Below are 18,441 nucleotides of genomic sequence, written 5' to 3' on the forward strand. Positions count from 1 at the left end.
TTTGCTTCTGAAGTTCCCACTTTCAAATAAAAATATATGACAATGACGTTTCGCACATCTTGGAAAAAAGGTCGAAACGTCATTCTGAAAAGTGCGAAACGTCATAAGTAAAATGTGCGAAAAGACAAAAACAGTGCGAAACGTCATGTCCAAATTGTAGATTAAGTGCGAATCGTCCGAAGTGCGAACCGTCAAAGGTGCGAAACGTCTGGTACCTTCCGCCGACTCAAAAGTTTCAGCCAATCGTCTTTCGCCTCATGCCCCGATTTGTCACGTCGAAAACAACATTAAGAAGAAACATACATTTTTGTTCGAAAAATAACCCTTTTAACAAATTAAACACTGCCAATACAATCTCACATATTTACAATGTAAGTGTTTATCGGATTTTGTTATCGCCAGAATAAATTATCCAATCATCGATCGACTAGTCATATGACGTGTATCTTATCCTATATTTATTTTGGTGGCTGTCTAGGGTCAGCTGCGGCACCATCACTAGTGCATTTTATCAAGTTACAAGACACCGCAGCATTTTGACAGAGCGTTGAATAAGTTGACAAGCCCCGACGGAAGATGGAAGGACCACGCGGATACATGGCTTGAAAACACATAAACTGTTGTGGACGTTAGCGGTGAAAAGTTTATTTGTGTTGTGAAGAAAATTACTTCCGGCGGAATCTTTTCGTTGCATCGTCTGGTTGTTGTTGCTGAGAGAACTTCTTCTTCTTCTTCTTCTTCTGTCTCATCAAGGAACTCGCCATGAATCTGGCAGCTGATTTGCCGGTGACTCTTGTGGTCAAAGCTGCAAATCAAAGAGTAGCTGACCAAACAGTTGAATGTGTGCTGGGATGGACAATTCGCAAGTTAAAACAGCACCTCGAGACAGTTTATCCTAGTAAACCAGTAAGTTGACTGCACAGTAGACTATGGACCATAGTATGATAGTATGGTCATGGTGCCAGAAAACCCATTCTTTTAACATACCATTTGTTTTGTTTGATTGTTTTGTTCTAATGTCACAACTGTTGTTGTTGTTGTTCTGGTGTTGTATCGTTCCTCACTCCTAACTGAAGAAGTTGTACATTTTGGGTGCTGATCTGATAAGTTGGTCAACTTATTACTACTTAGACAGGGGCCTACGCCATTCTTCATAATTCGACCATATATAGGCAAAAGCTCCCTGAAGTTGAACTAGAAATGATGCTGAACACCACAACAAAGTTTGACCAATGGCCTTGTCAGGCAGAGAAAGTTTGCTGCAATTTATGGTATCACAGAATGCGATTGGTGTCCATAACTGAAGTTTTGTCTCGCACCGACCGAGTGATCAAATCTCTTCTAATCCCTTCGCCCATTGGTCGAAGCTGGAGAACCGACGAGTCCGTTACGGAGCTTCAGGGCTTGAGCACTGCATGACGCGTCAGTTACGGAGCCCCCAGGCTGGCTTGGGGACTGGCACTCGCCACAAGCTACCTTTATTTTTCAATGAATCGTTTACTAATATTTTTTAAAGTTCAATTCAAAGAACTGTGGTATTTGCTTTTTCAGAGAAAAAATTATGGAGATCAGTTTTAGACACCAGTGGCACGATCATGACGGACTGACCTGAAGCGAGAGATGCAGTTCACACGTTTCACTTTCACTTTCAATTCTGTGGAAGTAACTTGAACAAAGCAGACTTATGTTTTGTCATAAATGAAATTTGTTGTTATTGGTTTGTTCCCATAATGTTAATGATTTATCATTTTATGTACTGTATGTTGTTGATAAATGCAGCTTCTAGGCTCGGGACTTGTGATTCTGATCATTTGTGGACAAATACAGTGATGGCTGACTTGGAGTGGAATCAGTGACTCTGGAGCTTTGTTAGGCAATATTCGATCACTGAAACACTTTGGAATAAAGAAGAATGGAGTAAAATAAAATAAACGAGAGTTTAGAAGAATAAAAGCAATTTTGACAGGTTTTAAATAAAGGCAGCGATGGCAGGGCTTGAACCTTCAACATCACGATCCATTGTTTATACTATTGTAGTGTTGAGTAGTTACTAGTAGTACTAACCACTGTATGTGTGAGCAAAAAAAGGGAGGTCTATTTTGAGAGCTACTGGTGATTTGTCGGTTCCTGAGCCTGTTGGATCCTTGACTGACATTCGGTTGCCAGGCCACTCCGTTTACGATTTATAAGACACATATTAAGTTTTGTTATGGCAGCTGTTTGGAATTCTTTGACAGCCACAGTAAATGAGTAATGTGCCTTGATAGTGGCAACATACCTACTGCTACATGTAGACTGTAGCATTGTCTGGATGAAAGTTATGACAATAGATTTTTCAAACTTTTCCCTAATTGGCAGTCTTGCAGCAATAAACCCACGATACGCATGTCCTGTTAAATTTAAGTTAATGGTGAAAGCCGTCGCAAAATACATCTTTTGTATGGTTCGGAATTATAATCAAGCTAGAATTAGTGACATCTCAAGGACGATAGTAAAAGAAAGTGGCACATATCTGTGTTTCTGAGTCTTCATTTTACAGTGTATTACAGAGATCAGATCAAAATAGTTCCTTCAGCTTCAAAGGGAGTAGTTGTGACTGCCAGTGTGATAAGTTACTTTGTCAAGAATTAAGTAAACTTTGACAGAATACACTGTTCTAATAAAATCAAATTAGTGATACTCGAGAGCTAAATATTTTGTTTATAAGTAGGGTATTTGAGTTTGACCCAGTTTTCTACTGAATTTTACTGTTGTATACATGTATAATACATAAATTCATGAAAACATTTTGTTGAAATTAGAAGAGCCCTTGGAAGCAAAACCATACTTTACATTAACAACACAGCATTTTAAGTTTGGAAAATATGTTCAATGCCCAGAGAAGTTTGTTCAGTGCATTAGCAGGGATAAGCTATTGTTACTGTTACTGTGTTAGTAGTATGGTGATGTAATCATGAATGTAGTTAATCAGCCTGACATCACATTAGCACGTGTATCCATGCTGTAACACTAACAGTTTGTTTAAATGACAGCTGGTTCACTGATTGCTTATTTGGTCCCCCACCCACCCCCTTTCCCTCCTGTGTTTGCAACATTTTACAAGTTGTATTATTATTTATTATTAAGAGCTGGTTTTCATCCTCTCTCTCCCTCTACCTCCGAGTCCAACCGACACCCACCCCCCTAGCTCTTCCTGCGTTTAGTATACATTTACTGATTTAGTATGTACATGAATACGAGAATGCAGTCACACAGACACACAGTACTGAGCTGTCCCTTCTTGTGTATTTCATACAGTATACACACATACATGTATGCAGAATTGCAGGTACTCGATAGGCTGAGTAAGGTTATGAACCATAATTATAAATGGGTCACTCGGGCCTTATGGTACTCAAGATAAAGCATTTGGTACATGTATGAAAGGGAGACATGTTAAGAACTTGAGTGCAAATAAAGGTGATTGAGAAAGATCTAGAGGATGGTACAAGTGGAAAACGACTATATGTATATAATTATATTTGAGTCCTTTTCCTTTAAAGACGGTGCGTTTAACTACTCACAAGGGCGAGTAGTTACAGTATATTTTTTTCATTCTGGTTTAAATTTCTTTTCTCTGATCAGTCTACTGCTTCTCTCTGAAACTGAAAGACACATGTATGCACAAGCTATACACTGGGGGATTTTTGTCAGAAAGAGTGAGACGTGTGTGGGTGGTGCATCAAGGGAACATTTTGCTGACACAAATATGGGTTCCATGTCACTTCAGCGCCAGCACTTCAGCACCAGAAATTCAGCGCCATACACTTCAGCGCGAGGATACTTCAGCGCCGTACACTTCAGCGTTGGGACTTTTCAGCACCGTACCTTTCAGCGTGGCGAAATTTTAGCGCCGTACATTGTAGCGCTGTACATTATAGCGCTAGAGAGAGAGAGAGAGAGAGAGAGATTCAGATTCAGATTCAGATTCAAAACTTTAAGAGAGAGAGAGAGAGAGAGAGAGAGAGAGAGAGAGAGAGAGAGAGAGAGAGAGAGAGAGAGAGAGAGAGACTCAGAGAGAGACTCAGAGAGAGAAAGAGAGAGAGAGAGTGTGTTTGTGTGTGTGTGTATGTGTTTGTAAGTGTGTGTGTGTAAAAGTGTCTGCGAAACTGCAAAACTGAGTGACTAATTGGCTTGATTGAGTTTTTCCCACAAAAATCTATTCTTTACCTTTATTTCTCAATAAAGCGTATGAATTAAAATGTCCATTCAAATCACTAAAATCAGTAAAATGTCATTAAATGAATTAGACTGCAATGTGCCCATAATGAATAGCTGGAGGCGCCAGTTCAAGATCACACCGCGTCTCCTGACGTACTGAATAGCTTGTCTCTGAAGACGTAAACACTAGAACATGAAAGCAAAGGCGAGTCCTTCCATTGTTTCAAGCAGCCCCCGACCTCCGTCATTGTATTGTCTAACGATCGTCTTTATCCGTTTCTGTAAGTCTTTGTACTTGCGCCTTTTGGGCGCTGGAGCCTGGCCTCCCAGTAGACGTGTGACGTCCGCCTGGACAAGTGCCTGTTCTTTCTTGAGGACCTCTATCAGCCTCCAAAGATTGGGGTAGCACGCCCCGACCACGTTCTGAAAGGCGTGATGCCACCCTTCACAGCTGTTGTTGGACTTGGCAGCATCAGTGAGAACGCGGTCGTGCACGTTCCACATGTCAATGGAGATCGAACGTCGGCGGATGACGAGGACCACGACGGCGAGGTCTGCCAATATACGTGTCCTCAAAATAGTCGAAGATTGGTTGCCCACGTGCATCATACCATTCAGACTTGATCTGTAACTCACGGCGCTGAAATGTACGGCGCTGAAGTCTCCCGGCGCTAAAATGTACGGCGCTGACATCCCCCCGTGCTGAAATGTACGGCGCTAAAAAATACGGTGCTGAAAAGACGCCGCGCTGAAATGGTGGCGCTGAAAGGTATGGCGCTGTAGTGCTGGCGCTAAAGTGACGTGTTACCCAAATATGATATCTGCCATTGTTAAGTTACTGTTTGTGTGGAAGATGTGCAGGCTAACTTAGATGCAAAATGAATACTAGTATAGTTATGAGTGTGTAGTGTTCTTTGTAAATTGTACACGTAGAATTGATATGGATACTGCTTGACTTCTTTTCCTGTGACCGGAGAAGAGTCAATGATTTGCTAAACGATTACTATTAGTTTTATTTCAATATATATATATATATATATTATGAATCATCAGTTGTCTTCTATCACTTGTCAGATTTCTTATACTCTAGATGCATTTTATTTAAACACTTGGCATCATGGGGGGAAAGCACTGCATTGAGATGCCTTTATAAACAGTGTGTAACACATTTTTGTATTATAGATCTGTTTGAGCTGTTTATACTTTTTAATCTTCCAAACAATGTTCTTTTGTATGTTTGATTGCAGAAACACCATCAACAGAAACTGATCTACTCTGGGAAGTTATTGGCTGACCACCTCACATTAAAAGAAGTTCTTAGACAGGTAAGTTTTGTGGATGTGTGGACATTAAATTATGCTTTTTGGGGCATCGTGAGGATATGATTTAACTTCTGTGGCTTGAATGTGTGGTAAGAATTGCATCATACATCTAAATGTACTCAGCAACATTTGAAAATTAATCTTGATAATGGCAAGCATAACCTACTACAGTGGTACCTGCGATGAAAGGACACCCTTGGGACCAGCCAAAAGTGTCCCTACATTGCAGGTGGCCTGTCATGACAGGTATACTTTGGTAGAGATAATATAAACAGGGACAAGAGCAGGTGTCCTTTTAAGGGAGGTGTCTTCTCATGGGAGGGTCCACACATCGCAGGTACTGCTGTAACATAAGGCAGACACACAGTCAGATAGTCTGACACTGGGACACACATACACACACACACACACATGTAGAAACACAGAGTCAGACAGTCTGACAGACATGCACACAAAAATACACACGCATCAACGACTAACCAGACTGTTTTCTGCTCAGACGCAGAAGAATATTGATTGCCTTTGAGGCATCAGAACACTGTTTCTCTGACATGGTTCAGAGCATAGGGTTAATCACTGTTGCCTGAAGTCTTTACTCAGTGTTTTACTTGTGATGCTTGAACTCCCCCCAGGCATCTCAAGTGTTATCAGGCTAATCTATCAGTGGGCTGTATAGCATTATCTGATGTGTTCAGTTGATGAGCAATGAACTGAGGCAGTTTGAATTTGAAACCTGTTGTCTGTCTCACTCTCAATGGTTACACTGACTTTGAGTGATAACCTCACAAAGCAAGATCTTTTGGGCATAGCTAAATGGGTGAAACATTGTGTGCAGCCAGCAAACAGACGGGTCAGCACTGATTCTGATGATAAACATGTGAATGGACTGTTCAACCATTTTATTAGGTTATTATATACTTTTGCTTGTTACGAGTGGATTAGTAATAATACTAATATCATGGAAGTACATATATATTTTAATAGAAAATATATAATAGTATGGGGTCAGGTCCTAAAAGTGAAAGGGGGGGGGGGGGGGGGCTGTCCATTGTAGCAAACAGACCAGCAGTGATGCCTTACTGTAGCTCACAGCCAGCAGTGATGCAATTTTCTCACACCATATGTTGCCATGTATATCTCGATATTGATTTGCATTTCTGTCACTTGGCTAGCCTCCGGCTCCATGACGTGGAAAATAACATGTGGGCCGTCATGATGATAACGATCTCCCTTTCACTGTCTCAGCATGAAATGAAAAAAGCTGACACTGACAGTAGCATATGTCACAGCTTAATCATCCTTTATGACGGTTTTTAGCAAGTTGAATGTAAAGAAAGCAGTTGGTCCTGATAACATCGGTGGACGTGTTTTGAGATCATGTGCCTGTCAGTTGTCCGTTGTTTTTTGCTGTTTTTTTAGTTGGTCTCTGAAAGATTGCACTGTGCCTAGACTCTGGAAAAACTCTACGATCTGCCCTGTCCCCAAGAACAACAAGCCCAAAACCCTGAATGACTATCGCCCTGTAGCTCTCACCTCTATTGTTATGAAGTGCTTTGAACGCATTGTCCTCTTTAGACTGCTCCATCAGGTCAAGCCCCATCAGGATCCCTTCCAGTTTGCATACAAGCAGAACAGATGCACAGATGACGCCACACTCACACTCTTACACAACGCATACACACACTTAGAAAAACCTGGCTCTTTTGTACGCATTCTTTTCATAGACTTCTCTTCTGCCTTCAACACTATCCAACCCTGCCTCATGGCCCGGAAACTTCTCCTCTACAGCGTGACTCCAAGGCTTATCCTGTGGATTATCAACTTTCTCGTTAACAGAACCCAGTCAGTCCGCTTTCAGACAGCTCTCTCTTCCCTTAGGTCCACCTCCATAGGCTCTCCACAGGGTACAGTTATCTCCCCTGTGTTGTTCACACTCTACACTAACGACTGCAGTGGCACTGACTCCACCCTTCTTATCAAATATTCAGATGATACAGCGCTAGAAGATCTCTCCAATAGTGACGCAACTTACTTTGCAGAAGTAGAACGTTTCAACGCCTGGTGTAAAGACAACTTTTTAGACCTAAATGTGACAAAGACCAAAGAACTTCTGATAGACTTTAGAAGAAACCCTGCCCCTGTCCCTGACCTGATGATTGATGGTGTGACTGTTGAGCGTGTGACTGAATATAAGTATCTTGGCACAGTTATCGATGATAAGCTGTCCTTCAATGCAAACACCACCCTCATACACAAAAAATGTCAGTCACGCATCTACTGCCTTCAGAAACTTAGGAAGTTGAATGTGAACTCTTCTATCCTTCAAACTTTCTACCGCTCTTTCATCGAGTCTGTCATCACTTTTGGTTTTGTGTCCTGGTATGGAGGTCTGAGTGTGAAGAACAGGAATGTCTTAGTGCGAATGGTGAATGTCAGTAGCAAGGTGATTGGCAGGCAGCAAGCAAGTGTGGAGTCCCTGTATGAAAAGCGTGTGGTGAGAAAGAGTAGGCGGATAGCTTCAGATAGGTCCCATGTCCTAGCCCACCTCTATGAACTCCTTCCCTCTGGCCGTAGACTTCGCACGCACAAAGCTAGGACACTCAGGCTGCAAAGCAGCTTCATCCCCAAATCCATCACCCTTAGCAACATGTAAACACATCCACATACCCGACTCAGCCCCTCTTCTGCCAGTGCAATCAGTAGTAATGTACATGTATGTATGTATTGGTTTTATGTACAACCGTATATGTCCTGCGATATATTGTATGTTATGATATTTTGCAATGATGTTTAGCCATAGTTCGTTATACGCGTAGGTGTGCGAGAATATGTAAGCGCAGTGCTTTAAAGATGTCCATGTTATATAGTGCTATATGTTTTATGTAAAATCAATGTCTTGTTTGTATTATTGTTATGTACCACCCCTGAATTTCTCTATGAGATAATAAAGTATTCTTATTCTTATTCTTATTCTTATACATCAGTATACATCCAGTTTATTTGAGTGAAGGGAGTTTTTGTCATCATACATGATGAAAAGGGGGTGTATTTTGAACAAATACATGTAGCTATTATATAGATTACATTATTGTTCATAGAGATTGTGCACATTCTGAGATAATTGTTTCAGTTTGGAATGGCACTGGAGTTGTTAGCGTTAAATGATGAACAGCATGTGGATTTTGAACAAATTTAAATATAGACATATGAATTTAATTGTTCCTAAACATTGTGTACATACTGAGACAATTCATTAATTGTTTTAAAGAAAATGACAGGAACTTGTATGGCTAATTTCACCTGTTAGTGTTAGTTGCTATTTAAAAAAGAAAGTAGCAAATGTTTTTTTGCAGATTCTGGAATTTTTTTTAGATAATGAATGTGCAAGAGGCAGTCTCTGAAAAGCATTTTAATTCATAATGTGGGTTACATTGAAAGGTACAATACTGTTTTGTTTAACAATAAAGAGTGAATTTAGTTTTTCTCTTTTTTAGTTTTTACCTCCTCAATCTATATCTTGTTTTCTTATCACCATTAATCGCACTTGTAGTTGTAGCTTGTTTTCTTAACGTCACAAAACCTGCATACTGCTTGTTCTTTTCCCACATTTGATCTCATATGCAGTGGAACCTCCCTCCTAAAATTTGAGAAAAATCAGGCATTAAAAAGGAGGAAGTCTTTAAATAAAGGTAAGATTTAAGATATTGTGGACAGAAATCTGAAAAAGAAATTTCCTAAAAGGGGGAACATCTTTAATCTAGGGGTCTTAAGGAGATCCCACTGTACATGTAGCTTTTTTAAAAATTTTATATTACTTATTTTGCGTATAGAGTTACTTTTTCTTATCACTGTTGGTCTTGTTTCTGTGTATTTGCAGTACGATGATGAGAATTCCCGACACACAGTGCACTTGGTTTGCAGTCCCAGCGCCGAGGCTCTAAGTCAACCCGGTCCCTCACAGTCTTTCACAGATAAGGTTTGTTGTTATTTTGTTGTTGTTTTCATTCTTTCAATTCTTGACGTGTCTTTTTGCATCAGGGTAAAAAACACTTATAAGTTATATGTAAGTAATATTCTTTTTCTGAGAAATGTGTGTAATCATATGAGTTGTAGCCAAGTAGAGCCATAGTTGATACCTCACATACTGACAAGGACATACACACCTAGCAACCCATACGATTTTGCCGTATTTTGTACGCATGATTGACTAGAATACGATCAGTACGTTCAAGTTGAAAAATGATACGACGAGAAAAATTTCCACACTACTTTTATTCACAAGCATATCCAGAAGCCGATCCACTATTTTGACACATGATTACTGTTTTTGTGAGTAAACATTGATAGAATCATTTGTTTTAAATGTATTTGTAAACTTGATTAACAGTGCTACAGACGCATGTGAAGCATGTTTGAATCATTGATGTTCAAATGCTGTGCGGAGTACGCTCATTTTTAGGAAAATACACTAAGTTTGTTCGAGAATTCTCCTAGTGCAAAACAGGGGTTCCCAGGTCGGGACATAGTGTGTCATATTCTTTTAGGCCTCTTTTTTTCCCTTCTAATGCAATTTCATTTTTAGTGGAGTGTATTTGGTTAAGATATCAGTTCACCTCCACTATGTTAACTGGCTGTTGTGGACTGGGTGGCCGAGTGGTAACGCACTTGCGCTCGGAAGCGAGAGGTTGCGAGTTCGACCCTGGGTCAGGGCGTTAGCAATTTTCTCCCCCCTTTCCTAACCTTGGTGGTGGGTTCAAGTGCTAGTCTTTCGGATGAGACGAAAAATCGAGGTCCCTTCGTGTACACTACATTGGGGTGTGCACGTTAAAGATCCCACGATTGACAAAAGGGTCTTTCCTGGCAAAATTGTATAGGCATAGATAAAAATGTCCACCAAAATACCCGTGTGACTTGGAATAATAGGCCGTGAAAAGTAGGATATGCGCCGAAATGGCTGCGATCTGCTGGCCGATGTGAATGCGTGATGTATTGTGTAAAAAAAAAATCCATCTCACACGGCATTGAATATGTGCGCGATATTTTTTAAATCCCTGCGCTTAGAACTGTACCCACGGAATACGCGCGATATAAGCCTCATATTGATTGATTGATTGATGTTAATAACTTTTTTGGGGTTTAGCTTTGTATGTTAGCTGTTACAAAAAATATGAGTTACACTCAGAACTCAAATGCCATTATTATACTTACAAAATAGTTTGCGTTTCAGAAATCAGAACCTACAACAAATGCTTCCCAAACATCCATGTCGTCCGGAGAAGGAGATGGAGTAAGGCATCGGGGGTCTCGAGCACCCAATTCTACTCAGTCCACGACAGAAGTTACAAATGCTGGGTAAGAAAAAGTCAGCCTAAAGGCTGCGTATCATTATGTGCACCTTCAGAGTCTATAGTCCAGCCTCTTAACTCATTGTCTCCCAGGTACGGATATATCCGTACCCACTCATATGGCTCTATCTGACCAGGTACGGATATATCGCTCGGACTGTTAGCTTCAGTTGCTTCCTGTAACGTCCATTTAACGCCTGCATTCCAGCGTGTTGATACACAGTTACTACACAGTTACTACAATTCTGAGTGACCTGCTGCAGCACAGCTGGTCTCGGCTAAAATAAAATTGGTCAACATAGGTGGAGTAGAAAGGTTAAGCCAGACTGAGTCTCAGGCAATGATCCGCTGTCACTTTCTAGTCCTTTAGGTTACTTTATTTTATCCAGGCTCTCTTGTCCTATGATCCCCCCATTCTTGCAATACTTACCGCTCTTTAGATGGTTAGATTGAAAGTAACAATCATTGCCTCTGCTTGTCAAAAAATGTACTTTGCGCTTGCTTCAAGTTGTCCATGTGATTGTGAAGCATCTTTCACACCAGATATTCCTCTCATGTCTTGTTTTTATTTTCAACAGTGCCAACCCTGCCATGCCGGTACCAGGAGCAGCAGGCGGAATGGGTATGCCTGGAATGGGTATGGCTGGTATGCCCGGAATGGGTATGCCTGGTATGCCCGGAATGGGTATGCCTGGCATGGGAGGAATGCCTGGAATGCTTGGCATGGGTGGAATGGCGGGCATGAACATGCCTATGATGGGCGGCGCTCCTGGCATGGGAGTACCTGGCTACCAGTACACCCCAGAACAGATGGCCTGGATGCAACAAATGTACTCCCAGTACATGGCTCAGTACATGCAATAGTGAGTGTAGTTTGAACCTATTTAAAACTAATGTGGCCTTGATTTAGAAGATCTGTGATTGTGAGTAGGTGTTTGGATTGATGTTTCCTTGTGCTGGAACTGAACTCTTTTAAAGGCGTAGGTAAAGGAGGGTGTGTATGTGTGTGGGTATCATATAGAATATAGCTTTTGTAAGGTGTGAATGACAGGCACCATGACCTTGTGGATAAGATGCCATCCTCCCAAGCGGAAGATCGAGCGTTCAATCCCGGCCGAGCAGTGTACACCCAAACATAAGACCTCTTCTTCTTCTTTTTACGACGGTTGTGTCAGACTCGGAATCTGGAGGATGCCATGAACATGGACGTTCTTTCCAGGTCCTCCAGTGCTCCCCACATTTTGGTCCTCAGATCTGTTGGGTCAGGCCATATCTGGATCAAACATAAGACCAACTATGCACAGAAATGATCCTGTAATCCATGACATGATTCGTCGGGTTATATAAATGCGAAAATACCAAGCATGCATTCTCCGAAATCAGCGTATGCCTGCCTGAATGGCTGGGTAAAAACAGTTATAGACGTAAAATCCCACTCATGCAAAAACATGAGTGAACGTGGGAGTTTCAGCCCATAAAGGAAGAAGAAGGAGAAGTAAGGTGTGAATGAACCAAAGAATTCAGAAATCTATAATTTGCTGTTCATCAGAGCATAGAAAAGCGAGAGGCTGCAATTGGCGGTGATCATCATCTCAGCACAGACACGATTCAGTCACAGGTTGTTTAAGTCTTTGGGATGTGTTTTAGCAAACAGAAGGTATGCACAGTGGGGTTGCTTTAGCATAACATCAAAGCAGACAGCTGAGGGTGGCCGCAGTTGAGTTGGCTGCTGAAGTTACATTACTGATGATGGGTAATGTGCCTGAGCTTATTTCAAAGTGTATAGTGGAGGGGCAACTGTTACGTACATTGTCTCTACTTCTAACCTTGTATTTACCTTCACCCACCAGCCTCCCCCACAACAAAAGTAAGAATGATCTAAGTGGTTATTTTCATGTGATTGCAGCTACGGCTACCAGATGCCAGCAGCCCCAGAGCAAGCCAACCCTGCTCAGGCCCCAGCACCACAGCCGGCAGCCAATGCAGCGCCTGCTAACAACGCTCCACCCAATCAAAACATGCGTATGAACGCCCAGGGAGGCATGGAAGAGGATGATGAAGTGGAGCAGAGAGACTGGCTGGACTACATCTATGTGTTCTTTCGTTTCTTGGTTTTCGTCAGTGTCATATATTTCTACTCTTCGGCTTCCCGGTTCCTGACTGTTTCCCTGGGCTTCCTGACATTCTACTTGTGAGTTTTAACGGTTGATCTCATTTAGATGGCAACACTTGTAGCTATACTGTTTTCGTCTCTCACACCCCGTCATGAAAAGGAAAACTATGTCCTTTCTGCAAAGACAAAAAAGAAAACGAGTCATTTTCTATTTCAATGTCCAGCATATGTTGATAATCACCTAAACCAGCATATGTTGATAATCACCTAAACCAGTATATGTTGATAATCGTCTACAATACCTACCACCGCAGCACAGATTCAATACAGCTCAGTTGTTGAAGTCCAGAAGTGACGATTTGATTGTTAACATTGCAAATTTTGTTTCAATTTGCAATACACTCTTCTCGAAAAATAGAATTCTTGATGTAAATATTGGTGTACCATAAACTACATGGGGTTTACACATAGAAATCTAGGCCAATTCCGATAAAGATTCCGTATTCCGTGTTCTGACACTCCTTCCACCACTCTTACCTCTCTCAGTTTGCCTTTCTTTGTTGCCTTTCTTTGTCCTAATCTCTCAGCAACAACAAGAAGAATGGCTGCTTAACATTTACATTTATTTTCCTCAATGCCATGTCATGCCTGTAGCTTGTGCTGATGCCTGTTATTATGTTACTGCCAGAAGACAGTTCACCATGTGTTGTGTAGATCTGTAAAATGTCTGTCTTCTTACTGTTATGAATTGTTTTTTGTTTTACCAGGTTGCAGAATGGCTGGTGGCTTTTACACCGCAGACAACAACAGCAGCAGCCCGAGCAGCCACCAGCAGAACAACCGCAACCAGAACAGCAACAACAGCAACCTGGACAGCAGCAACAGCCAGCACAACAGCCACAAACAACAGAGGGACAAAACCCACAAGCTCAGCAAAATGAAATCCAGGTCAGTTGTTTCCCTTGCAGGACATTTTCAGTTCTACTGTTTGTGGGGTGTCAGCAAGAACTAACAAGTTGGTGAATATATTAAAAACACAGTCCTTCCTACACAAAGGATTTGGCTCACCATCTCAGATCTGGCCATGCATTTTCATGCAATAAATCCAAGCCTCCGCTTGGACACATACACAAATGAACATCCTGACAGCTTTTTTGTGCAAAGTGGGATTTTTTGTTATGATATAATTTCTTTAAATGCCTCTTCACTTGAAGGATTTTCCTTATCTCCTCCTCACCTCTGGAATAAAATATCAACCTGAAGCTTTTATTTTTTTTTAAAAAGGTATGATTTTACAGGCAGAATGTATTTTCTTGATCCCCTCCCCATCTCCGAAATGTTAACCCCAGGCTTTTTTCATTATAAATATTAAAACGAACAAAATATGATTTTGCAGGCAGGAGAGGAGCCGGAGGCAGGAGAGGAGGCAGCTCCAGCGGAGAACACGCAACAAGCTCCGCCCCCAGCAGATGCTCCGGCCTTCACCCCCACTGTTCTTCTCCGCATGTTGGTCACTTTCTTCACATCCCTTGTCCCTGCTCCCCCTCCGGCCGTCAACGCTAACTAGCTGAAATAGATTGGTGCATGTGTGCTCTCTTTTGTTCCCCTCCATGCTCTGGTTTTTATCTGCTCAGCACAGATATGTTCAGAAAAGACTGTCTCATTGTGGAACTGGGAGGAAACTGAGAAATTTGTGAATAATGTTCATTTTTATAGGTTTGTGCTTTAGGTAGAACACAGCAATTATTGATTGCCAAAACACTGAACTGGGGAATAATTTTCGAACTGATGGAATATTGTGTTCAGAAACTGCCCAAGTACTCAGTAGATGCCTTCCTGTATGGTTTGTAAATATGAACAACTTGCTTCTGTGAACATTTTGTCTGCCAATTTAGATATTGAATTGGATAACCAGTATAGATTTTTTTTTTTATATGGGTTTCAGTAGACGGACTAGAACAGATCAACTTTCAAGGAAATGTGAAAGGTCTAGCTTAGTTTATGGTATATCACTTGAGGATCTTTTTGTATCAGTCCTCACGGGGTTTTTTGGTTAGTTTTTTCTTCTTCTCGTCTAATTCCTGTTGAATCAGGTTGTCTGTTAAATCAGGTTGTCAGCTGATATCAGCTGATATATATATTGTCAGTCAATGTTTAGCTTGTATTTCCTACGTTATGAAAAAAGAAAAACATCTATTTTGTTTACCCTCTGTATACTTTGGAATAGAAATATTTTTGTTTCAATTTGTACACTAATAATGAATGCTTTTGCACAATCTGCTTGTTTTGTAATTTGATATTTTCTGCTTCTTTTGAAAGTGATAAGTTTTGTAATAAGGTTATCTACCTTGATTGTACTGCATGTTTGTCAGTGAAATGGCAAACAACATAAATTGCTTAAAGGCACAGTAAGCCTCCCGTAAACCATCACAGATACTGTCAGGCTTTTTACACACAAACACCCTTTCATTTAAACATTCACCGCTTGAGAACATCCTAGGTGCCCTCCGTAAAGAGCGAGCAATTTTCAAAGAATTTATTTTTGCGTGGTTTATCTTACCCCTGAGCCATCGTGAACCCTTGTGATCCAGTTTCCTTTTTTCACAAAGTAGTCGTCATTACATTTAGTCAAGTTTTGACTAAATGTTTTAACGTAGAGGGGGGAATCGAGACGAGGGTCATGGTGTGTGTGGGTGTGTGTGTGTGTGTGTGTGTGTGTGTGTGTGTGTGTGTGTGTGTGTGTGTAGCGATTCAGAGAATCCTACTGGACCGATCTTCATGAAACTTGACATGAGAGATCCTGAGTATGGTATCTCCAGACATTTTTTTCTTTTTTTTTTATAAATAGCTTTGATGACGTCATATCAGGCTTTTTGTGAAAGTTGAGGCGGCACTGTCACGCTCTCATTTTTCAACCAAATTGGTTGAAATTTTGGTCAAGTAATCTTCAACGAAGCCCGGACTTTGGTATTGCATTTCAGCTTGGAGGCTTAAAAATTATTTAATGAGTTTGCTTATTAAAGTTGTCATTAAAATCGATTTTTTTGCAAACAAATTTAAAATTGATTGCATCATATTCTTCATCATATTCTGAATCTAAAAATATATACATATGTCATGTTTACTCTTAAAATGTGATCACAATTAACGATAATAGATTAATTAGTCTTTCGATAAAAATTTAAGACAAGAGGCGAAGCCTTCAAGGCTCACGTAAGAAATCGACAAACAGTAACACAAACTCAATCACTCCGTCACACATACACACACACACAGTAAGCATAGGTGAAACTGTGCAAGAAAGCGAGACCCTGGATCTGCCAACTAGTCTCGGCCCGCTCACAATAACAATGACCGAGACTTTCAGTAATTCCTTTGCGTGACGTCTAACCCTCTTACGTCATAATGTGACGTCTTCAAATAGTTTCTATCACACACGTCAAACACTTTTGACCGAGACGTAATCTTCTTATGCGAGCTTTATCCATAGACTCGGAAATGTTAAAGTTTCTATCACACACACACACACACACGCACGCACGCACGCACGCACAGACAGACAAAGTTTATCATCGCATAGGCTACACTTACGTGAGCCAAAAACGATCCAAAAATGATTTCATCTTATTCTTTATCATTTCCTGATTCCAGGGGGTAAAATATCAAAGGTCTGCCAAACCCAGCAAATGCAGTAGGCAGCCCAGAGTTCCCGAAGTACCTCTCCCAATTATAGTACTTTTCGGCAATATTTACAGTTTCAAATTGCTAGGATAGCTTCTTTGTGATTTTATAGAGGTGTTCTGGGGAAACTGAAAGGTAGCCTCGTCAGGGGACAACTATTCAAACCCATATCCTCATCACTTTGTTTCTCGATTGAGAATAATCATTTATAGATGACTATTTTTCCTTTCCCTTGTTTGGGTGTATTTGTCCTCTCAGTGATTGAGGCTTATGTAAGGCTTGGTGATTGTATAGTACATCGTGCCTTTAACGGTTTTTGTTCCGTATTGTTGTCGTTTAAACTTGGGTTGAAGTCGGTGGCCCCTTTCAAAAAGGGTACACACCGGTTCTTCTTGATTGCGAGTGTTATCGATTGTTTTGCTGTGGTTAAGCTCGTTCTGCATTTGAACGTCTCCTGTAGTCTTTCCAGAATGGGGTTTACCCTTTCTTTGGCTGGTTTCTGGTTCAGTTGAAGGGTTTGGTTAGGAGCGTCCGCGTTCGCGGGTAGTAGACTGATTTCGAGGATGCTGTCATGTTCTCTCATGCTGTTTGATTCCAGCTGTTTAAATAGGCAGTTTCGTCCGAGTTGAGGTCTGGTTCATTGGTACGTGTAGATCATGGCAAGACAGTGTGTGTCAATTAGCGTTCCGCCAATGGTTGGGTGTGCCTCTTTGCTGCATGCAGTGGGGCTTTTCGGTTGGGTGGGCGGGGTTTGCCGTGGGGGTGATTTTTGGGCGCGAAGTTCTGCCCTCCCTCCCCCCTCCTTCGCGTTGTGGCTGTGTGGCCGTGTTGTGTGTTGAATCCTTCGTTTTACCAATACTGTTGGTCAGTGTAGCGTTATTGGATTGTTTTTATTTTTTCCGGCCACTGTTGGTATTCCGTATGTTTTTTTCCGTGGCTTTATTTTATTCTTTCCGTGTTTTTGTGTGTTTGTTGTTGTGTTATGAATAAACACTGGGGTTCCTGGCGTTGTGTTGTTTTCTTTACCTGGTTTAGGCAAGGCAGGTGTTGCTTGTTGTTTGATTTGTTACGAGGTTTTTACAAGAAGTTCTTCCATGTTCCTGTGTCTGGCATAGGCCACAAGGGGAGGTTTAGGGAACAATCTGGCACATTCCGTGTCTTGTAGAATCAGTTTCCAGTGTTTTAGGAGTTTCTTTTTAAGGTGTCTCAGTCTGGGGTTGTATGTTGAGACCATGAGAAGTGGTGGAGTTTTGTTTTTGGTGGGATGGTCGGTTTTTTGTTTCAGAAGTGTGTTTCTTGGTATATAGATATGATGGGTTGTATTCAAAACAAGCTCTGAAAGTTAACAAGAATACAGAAAAGCGCGCTTTCCTGCTTAGCACAATACGCTATTCTGGCGTGTTAATTTCACTGTGTTTTGCACGTGGAAGGTGAGCCATTTCCTTCTCGCGGGAATTGACGAAGCTGTACTGTCTTGGTGAAAAACTACAGTGCGTTCAGTTTTATTCCGTGAGTTTGACAGCTTGACTAAATGTAGTAATTTCGCCTTACACGACTTGTTTTGTAATTTGAATGCGACTCGCTGTAAGCTTATCTGCAATTGCACGTTATTATGTACCTCTGAATCTAATCGAAACAAACGGCTGTGATTCACAAGAACTCTAGCGATGGCTTTTGACTGTTCAGAGGAACTGGCGATAGGCATAAACCGTCGTCTGCTACGAGAACCACGACCTTGCGTGACCCAGCTTCCGGGCTTTTCTTTTTTCAAACTTTCAAA

At 41.2% G+C, this 18,441-nt stretch overlaps 1 protein-coding gene across 1 annotated transcript; it reads left to right on the top strand.

Moving 5' to 3' along the window:
• Window positions 1–451: 451 nt before the first annotated feature.
• Window positions 452–16,624, top strand: LOC138969114 (homocysteine-responsive endoplasmic reticulum-resident ubiquitin-like domain member 2 protein). Its single transcript, XM_070341826.1, has 8 exons — window positions 452–906; window positions 5,448–5,525; window positions 9,400–9,498; window positions 10,750–10,874; window positions 11,446–11,730; window positions 12,774–13,058; window positions 13,748–13,928; window positions 14,377–16,624. Exons 1-8 carry the CDS (start codon window positions 763–765, stop codon window positions 14,545–14,547), a joined length of 1,368 nt encoding a protein of 455 aa, XP_070197927.1. The 5' UTR covers window positions 452–762; the 3' UTR covers window positions 14,548–16,624.
• Window positions 16,625–18,441: the final 1,817 nt, after the last annotated feature.

This window comes from Littorina saxatilis, linkage group LG1 (assembly GCF_037325665.1).
Source record: "Littorina saxatilis isolate snail1 linkage group LG1, US_GU_Lsax_2.0, whole genome shotgun sequence".
In the NCBI taxonomy this organism is placed as follows: Eukaryota; Metazoa; Mollusca; class Gastropoda; order Littorinimorpha; family Littorinidae; genus Littorina; species Littorina saxatilis.